Genomic DNA, 8,767 nt, shown 5'->3' on the forward strand with positions numbered 1-8,767 from the left:
AAAAAAAGAAGATTGTCTCGCTCATCGAAACCATTTTATATCATTTACTGAAAAAAATCTGTTTATTCTTCAAAATCATTTCTATTTAGCTCTTGGATAAAAAATTTGTTAATTTATATATGTACTGCCGCTCTCTGCCTCCACTACCGTCGTCACCCCTTCTTTTTCAGAAAATAAAAATCTCAAAGAAGGTTTTTTGTTTGTGTGAATATTTTCTCTCTCTCTCGTTAGGGTTTCAGAGTCTTATATCGTCTTTCTTCCTAATCCCCAATCCAATTGACAGCAAACGGCGCCCTTATCCGTCCGTTTCAGATTCCGTGGGAGTTCGGGATTCGTATCTGTGACTTTCATCTGCGGTTTGACTGAATCGGACTTTTCTAGCCCTAGGGTTTTGAGAATGACGTGTGAAGCGGCGGTAATCGACGGCGTAAATGATCCGAGCAGCCAGAAATCTACCAACCAAGATCGGGTGAGGAAGACCCAGAAGCGAAAGAGGGCTAGCATGGATCCAGAGTGTTTGGGAGTTGAGGCGAAAAGTGTAAAGGTTCAATCTTTTCGCAAGCAGCTTGATGGGTTGTTTGGGTACTACAAGGAACTGATGGGTCAGAAATTAGATTTAGATCCGAAGCAATGTGTGAACAATGCGAACTCGATCATTGGGGCTTTGATCGAAGAGAGTGGGCTGCCATTGTCCAAGCTTGTTGAGGAGGTCTTTGACAAGGTCAAGAACCGAAATGAGGTTTTTGGGAATGTGACTTTGGCCTATGTGAAGAGCATTGTGCTCTTTGTTGGGCAACGAGTGATGTATGGCGTACCGAATGTTGATGCTGATGTGTTGGAGGACGAGTCCGAGTCCTGTCTTTGGTGTTGGGAGGTAATGAATTTTTGTGAAGATTCAATATTTGCCAATCTATTTCGTTCTTGGTTTGTTCAATTTGTGTATTTTTCTGAATTTGTGGTGATATATTTATGAACTTGTGTTTTGGTTAATCTAGTTTTGATTATTATTCTTATTGGGTATGTTTTTGTTCACGTTAGATTGTATTTAGATTGTTGTTTAGGTCCTCATTTAATTGCTGTTCCATTGTGGGCATTTAGTTTGATGCTTGGAGAGAAAAACCGAATACCCTGGCAGTTTAGCTTTGTTTCTGAATATTTGACAATTTTATGTTCACCCATAGCTTTTTGCTCTTTTGAGATGTTACCTATAGCTACTGCTTTCTTGCTTGCTTGTGTATTGTTGGGCTGCCTACTAGTTGTTGCTGTTTGTGAACTTTCTGTGGTGCAGTGTTTATCTTATCTTTGATTTAATAAGTTATTATGCTTTCTTATGTATTGTATAGACAAGAGATGTAAAGTTGATGCCAGCATCTGTGCGAGGAGTATTGAATATTAGGCGTACCTGTCGAAGAAAGATCCATGAGAGGATTACTGCTGTTTCTGGTATATATGTGCCTCCTTAAATAGATGGCTGGTTTTGGTTGTCTTTTGCAGTCCTTACAAATATTGAGCAATGATGCAAAGGATTTTTTTTTTTTTTTTTTTGTGTGTGTGTGTGTTTGGTTTTGTAATAACTGAATCACATGAAGGTTGTCACCACAAAGCAGATTGCTTCACCATAATTCTTATTGTCTCCAGTAACATTCTCTGTTGCTATGGTACCAATATATTCTTAAAAACCTTGTAATGTGATACTTGTTCTGTTAGGCAGAATCAGAAGCATGCAATGGCTGGAGCGATTTACTGCATAAGTTGGGTTTTGACTTCCTTTAAGTTAAAATAGACTTTTCAAGCATAAGGGATTTTGGATAATTGATCTAATTATTCCTTGTCCTCTCTGTTTTTGAAATTTGAGTGCCCCCTATATACCAAGGGAAAAATCATGTTATGCTTTCTCATATGCACATAGTGTATTTGGCTCAAAGACTATTTGTTATGTTACTAGCCATGCATAAACGCTTCTCGAAGGCTAACCTAAACAAAGAGAAGAAGGGTTCTGGGGGTGAGGGGTAGTCTTTCATTTACTTAATACAGATTTGGGGGTCAGACGAGGATAAGATCAGAGAAAGTGGAAACTAGAAAAGAGTATGATGCAGAAAATTGAACAATAAAGACAGGAAGTGATTACTTACATTCATCTGCTTTAGGTTGATGCTTCCAATCAACAATCACAAAATTTGTTAATGCTTTTTAGGGGGCGCGCTCCCACATTAGTACGGATTATCTTTGACAATTATAGATTTGATTTCTTTATTCTTTTTGGGTATTGACATACTACCGAGAAATAAAATTGATAAGAGTGTAGAGTAATTAAAGCTGATGCAAAGTGGAGGTCAATTCTTTCATACACTGATGTGAATTAGTACACACAAACCTCTTGTGCTTGTTGATCTTGTTTCTTCCCTTATCTTGTGTCTTGTTAGTTATAAACTATGTGCACTTGAGTTCAACTCAGCTCACTGATATAGACTTTATCTATTCCTTTTCCATGTGGCTATGAAAAGAAATATAAGTTGGTTTTTTCTTTGTACATGACTCCAGGCTGACTTGAACCATTCTGCACCTTTAATTCCTGCACTGTCATCTTCATTAAGTTCATTTGGGGTTTTTATTGTGAGATGAGTTACTGACATTTATGTTTATGTTAGGAATGACAATGGCACTACAAAATCCCGAAAGCGACCAAAATTACATACATTACCTGATGAAGGCATCAGAACGGCTTGATAAAGCGCTGTCCGAGGAAAAGATTCGCGCGTTAATAGATCGCTTATCAGTGAAAAATGGTGCAGATGTGTATGTATATTCTGGGAGTATCAGTAAGAGTGTTTCAATTTTACATTTTATATCCATTAAGGTTTTATTTTGTTTACCTATTTGTTGCAGGGCAAAGAAGGAAGCAAAAAGAGAAGAAAAACTACTCATTAAACAAATGGAAAGAGATAAACGAGAGGCTGAGAAAGAGAAAAAAAGATTGGAACGTGAGCGGCAAAAGGAAGAGTTGCAAAGTGTAAGTTATTTGTTGATACCTGTCGTGCTTTCTAGTTGTAGTGTCATGAACTTTGTAAGTTTTTCAGGACAAAGAGTTAAAGCGGCTGCAAGGGGAGTCAGAAAAAGATGAAAAGTGTCGTGAAAAAGCAGAGTCTGAAATGAGGAAACTGCTGAGGAAGCAGCAAGAGGATGCTGAAAGAGAACAACGCCGTCGACAAAAGGAAGAAGCTGAATTGAAAAAAAAACTTTCCATAAAAAGGCAGGCTTCAATTATGGAACAATTTGTCAAAAGAAGCAAAACCAGAGCTGCATGCCAGAATGACCAATTCCTAACTAAAGCAATTGTCTCCGAATCATTGGGTAAAAACAGTGAAAGTATGCCTGATGTAGTAACTCAGTCAATGGATTACATTCTTTCATCTAATATGGAGATTAGTGCTGAGGATATACGCAGGTTGGTATTATCAATATTCAAACCATATAACAATAAAGATGTATTCGTCTCAAAGTAAGATAGTTTCTTCACACATTGCAGGTCACACTTGTCTTCTTGGCGCCATGTTGGTTATGTTATTCGTTCAAACAGAAGCCAACACTGGGGCCGACGTCAGAAGCCTAAGATTGAACTATTTAAGGAACTGAAGCTCACAACCAGTAAAGAGCTAGTTCATGGTGATTTAAGCACGGAGAAACTTGCAGATAGATGGGGAGAACAAGTTTGCAATGATAAATCATGTCAGACTAATACAGATTGTTCTCTTGCTGATGTTAAAAGATGCAAGCTGGGAAAGCAGTTGTTACAATTTGATAAAAGCTGTAGACCTGCATTTTATGGTATATGGCCTAAGAAAAGGTGAGCTCATCTCCTTCATGGCATTTTAGTTTATGGGGTGTGATATTAATTTGAGATTTATTAAGCACATATTGTATGGCTCAGAGGAGGTCTAAATTAGTCAACCTGCACAGTGTCCACTATTTGATCATTTAACTTTAATGACTGCTTGATGTTTCAGACAGCAACATATTGTTTGTCAATTGTCAAGTAATTTGTTGGAAACATGCCAATGTGCACATACAAGTAGTTAAAACCCACAGGCTGGCACATAATCTGTTTATGATTGTGCCTATCTGTAGCTGACCCTAATTAGTTTGCATCACATTTTTATTGAGCACTTCTGATTGGAAATTCTTGGGTACAACGGCAAAAGGGAAGCAAGAAAGTACATCATTTGAGCTCTTTACAGGTTTTATTTGTCTATTTTACATCTAAATTTACGTAGTGCATATTTTTGTAAATGCCATTTTTATTGTGTCTATGCGGTAGTGGAATTAAATCATGACATTTTATGTCTTATGTGATGTCAAGAATGCTTAACTGCTTTGTGCTCAAATATGACAATGCTCATTTTTGTTGTAATATAATGTGGTCTTTCAGTCATGTTGTTGGACCATGCCACCCTTTTAGGAAGGACCCAGACTTGGATTATGATGTTGACAGCGATGAGGAGTGGGAAGAGGTAATATATGACTCTTTTCATATAGTTGATATGTAGGAAATGATTGTCAGTAATGACTAATGACTGTCATTATCCAGGAGGAGCCTGGAGAAAACCTCTCAGATTGCGATAAAGACGACGAAGAAGAAAGCTTGGAAGAGGGTTGTTCTAAACCTGATGATGAAGACGAAAGTGAAGACGGCTTTTTTGTACCTGATGGGTATCTCTCAGAAAATGAGGTGAGAATTTGTGGAGTTGCTTTTCACCCTTATGATAATCCTTTGAATGATCATTGCGTCTGTCCACCAAAATCTGGTTGGTCTGCTAATGTCCTTATTAAGCCACTGTAAGCAGTCATGCTGTAGAGTAATTCCATAGGCATAACATTTTCCTTGCTGAATCTTTCTCAATTCTACCTATAACTGGTGAGGGAAATATTGTCCATTCTCCTCACCTAAATTATCTTTATACGAAAGTAAGTATCTATTTGTGAAACTACCTATTTTATGCATGCAGGGTGTACAAGTTGACAGGATGGAAACTGATACAACATTTGAGGAGACCAGAAGCTCACCCAGTGTTAAGCAAGATTTAGAGAGTGAAAAATTCTCTATATTGCTTCGACAGCAAAAATATTTAGGGAATTTGACAGAACGTGCTCTTCAGAAAAATCAGCCTTTAATTATATCAAATATGGTGCATGACAAGGTCTCTTTGTTAAAGGCTGAAGATCTTAATGGTACTCTTAAACTGGAACAGATGTGCTTGCAAGCTCTGAGTATTCATGTATTTCCTGGTAGCTCACCTGTGGAGATATCAGTTGATGGCATACAAGAGGACGACCAAGAAGTTTGTCTTTCAAGTGGCAATCGTTGTAGTAAATCAACCTCTTCTGTGACAGTTATACCAGAATCAGATTTGCCTGCAATAGTAAGTATTGCATTTGTTTCTACAACTTAATTCAGAAACCATTTATGAGAGTTTCTGGTTTACATGAGCTGTTTCATTGGTACTGCATCGTAAACTTGGTCATAGTCCAAACTAATAGGAGGGGTTGGGGATAGCCTCATACATAATTTTGCTTTGTTTAAATCTCTTTTTTAATGGTGCCAATGGTTGGCTACTAAGAATAATCTTTGCAATTTTCAGGTGTCCGTCATTCAGTCATGCTCACAGAGCATAAATAAGGTGTTACAAACTTTGCAACACAAGTTCCCAGCTGTATCGAAGTCTCAGTTAAGGAATAAAGTGCGCGAGATATCAGATTTTGTGGATAGCCGCTGGCAGGTTAATGACTCTTTAACTTGGTTAAGTTACTCACACACGCACAGAAACACACGAGGTCTTGAATATTTGGGATGTTGCAATTTGGTCACTTGGGGAGTGAGATATGCCTCTTTGGCTCAGTCTTATATATGTTGGAATTTATGGTTTGCTAATATACGATCATCTTAATGCAGGTGAAGAAAGAAATTTTGGACAAAGTTGGCTTGTCAATATCTCCGGGTATGTGTGACTGTTCAGATGAGTAAATGCTACACTATAAATTTTTCAGATTACATTTGTACCATCTCTAATGGAGGTTGTTTACCATCATGAATCTGGTCAATTTATTTATTTGAGACTAATATTCGTTTGTGATTAGCAGAAAAGAGTGCTGGGCGGAGCAAGAGTATAGCTACCTTTTTCTCGAAAAGGTGCTTGCCGCCTACTGATAAAAGCTTTACTCCTAATGAAAATTCACCTCAGGTAGCTGGGAAGGCAAGTTGTGTGGAAGGGGATCAGAGTTGCACGTAGGAACATCCGTTGGTTCTTGTTGAAGTTCCCCGCCGTCTTTTGTAATATACGGGACGGGGTATGTGGCTGTGTTTTGGACAGTGGCATGGCATGTATAATAATTACTATATACCAGCATAGCAGCAGCATATATATATCTCTCTGAAATCCCGTATAGTAAAGGTGGGGTTTGGTGTAAGATCTTAGTTTGAGAATTCAGATAGTAGAACAGAATCCACTTACCTGCGTCTGATTGGGACAACTGCAGTATGGAGGAAGGTTTAAGGAGTAGTAATTAGTTGGTCGAAATGAAGAGATGTATCTACTAGTGACTGACTTTTCAACATAATAATTAATTTTGGGGGTGGTGAGTAATTAATGAGCATCTATCTTGTGTGATTAGACTAGAGAGTCATATCATGTCATGTGTATGGATTCGTAATGGGTAGAGGCCCTAGAGGGGGGTATTGGAGGAAAAGCATTGACCTTTGAATGAATTTTGTGGATGTGTTTTGTCCCATAAGCTTTTAAAGCAAAAGCTAAGTAAAACCAATTTTGCTTGCTTGGTTGCTTGCTTTGTAAACTAGACTCGCTGACCTGTACTCGACAACAGAATTGAATCGGAAGGAAAATACAGGTGGGAGATTGTGACCAATTTTGCTTTGTAAACCGATTGCTCATTGGTTTTACCATTTGTTTATCTATTAGGGATTTGTCTGCCTTTTCAAGGCTTAAAATGGAAATGCCTCTCCATGAATTTCATTCCCTCTTCCGGTATGTGTTTCAGCTGCAATTTTCTGTTTATATTGCATGTTTTTTGTTTTCAATCAATGATGAGATTGGATTCGATTTGGTTCGATTCAACGAGCGTTTAAGTTCAAAGTAATAGATGAACAAATGGGAAGATTGAAAGTCTTAAAGTTGTTTATTTTCTACCACAAAGCTAAGGTTGCTTCAACAGTTGAACCAAGTACAACGCTGGCTGCTACATGTACGATGTATTCCTACGCATATGATATGACAAAACACAGAGATACAAAAGGGACGAATATTCACTATTATTCTCTTCATATTTTTGTTTTATTTATTTTATTTTAAGGGGTGTCACCGTCGACGCTAATTCATGTACAGCAAGAAAACGAATCCATGTGGAATATTATCTCCCTCTTTCGATAATCTTTCCATGTGGAATATTTCTCTGTCTCTGATTTTGTTAACGTGAAAGAGAGAGACTCTCTTTCACAAAAATTTTGTCTGGAATTGAGGAGGAACTCCTTAAATATATCGTGGTTTATTCACAAAAATTACAATATATAATCGGAACTGTTTAAATTATAAATACTTAGGTGTATATTATCTTTACAAAAATCAATTAAAGTTAAAGTTGTTTAGTCATCAAACTGTATAAAATAGATAGACGAATTTAGTAAAAGTATTATAAACCATTTATTTATTTACTACAATTAATTTACTAAATGATATTGATTTTAATTGATTTTTTTGCAAAAATTTACATAATGATTTATAATAAAAACAGTTCCGATCATAAAACACAAAATTTTTTTAAATAGACCGCCGTGTTTTAAACAATAACACCTCTTTAACGCGAAGGAACCATGCTTTTCTCAGCGACGTGAAAAACAACACCATCACACAGGGTCCCCAGCGGTTATCTTGTGTACATTGTTCACCCCATACCTGTCTATCCCTAATTCCAGCTCAATTTACAAGTACACGTGGCTCCTATATACTCTTCCAGATTCATTTGTTGAAAATTTTACACTAACTATTGTTAGCAACCCTATTATGACCACTCACAGAAGTGTATATATGTAATATATATATATATATATATATATTTAACAACTATATTATCTACACTAAATGAGTGGGGAGTGGGTTATGCCTTACAATGAGCTTGAAACAGTGTGGTTCAAATTTGTCTTTGACAAGAATCGAACTTAAAACCTCGCACTTACAAGTGAAGAGAAAAACGAAGTGACATATGGAAATACTTTTTGCACTCTCTTTTCAATATAAGTATACACTCCCCTTGTTTGGTATAAGAAATTAAAAATTTGTGGTCAAATTGAAGATACGAGATGTATTACTCAAGAATAAAAGACCATTTTCGTCTTACCATTAAAGGAGTTTTCTTCATGTATTACTAAATAAGTTTTCTTCATGTCTAATCCTTTTCTCTTCAAAATAAAAAACCATTTTCGTCTTACCATTAAAAATATCTTGAATTTAAAGGGCTATTCATTCAAATTCAATTCTCCGTACCAAATGAGGCCACTAGGTGATGTGCATGTTGAGAATCAATGTCAACCCAAAACAATAAGTAATCCACAACCCAATCTAAAGCCCAAGTCCATATCTAGTTTGATGATGTAATTGCTTACAATTGCAAAGTTAGGTAAGGTTGTGTGGAAGACAACATAATTAGGTGCAATTAATGTGTTTTGTGTGGTAGTAAATAAACTTAGTTTAATTAAGTGTGT

General features: G+C 36.7%; 1 protein-coding gene across 1 annotated transcript; it reads left to right on the forward strand.

The window, feature by feature from the left end:
- The first annotated feature begins 3 nt into the window (after positions 1 to 3).
- LOC137722754 (chromatin assembly factor 1 subunit FAS1) lies at positions 4 to 6,648 on the forward strand. Its single transcript, XM_068461837.2, has 12 exons — positions 4 to 874; positions 1,344 to 1,443; positions 2,649 to 2,796; positions 2,887 to 3,010; positions 3,078 to 3,445; positions 3,527 to 3,844; positions 4,427 to 4,508; positions 4,586 to 4,726; positions 5,004 to 5,417; positions 5,637 to 5,774; positions 5,948 to 5,993; positions 6,136 to 6,648. Exons 1-12 carry the CDS (start codon positions 398 to 400, stop codon positions 6,282 to 6,284), a joined length of 2,505 nt encoding a protein of 834 aa, XP_068317938.2. The 5' UTR covers positions 4 to 397; the 3' UTR covers positions 6,285 to 6,648.
- The last annotated feature ends 2,119 nt before the right edge of the window (positions 6,649 to 8,767 follow it).

The sequence above is a fragment of the Pyrus communis genome, chromosome 4, assembly GCF_041283825.1.
Source record: "Pyrus communis isolate YQ-2024b chromosome 4, ASM4128382v1, whole genome shotgun sequence".
Taxonomy (NCBI): domain Eukaryota; kingdom Viridiplantae; phylum Streptophyta; class Magnoliopsida; order Rosales; family Rosaceae; genus Pyrus; species Pyrus communis.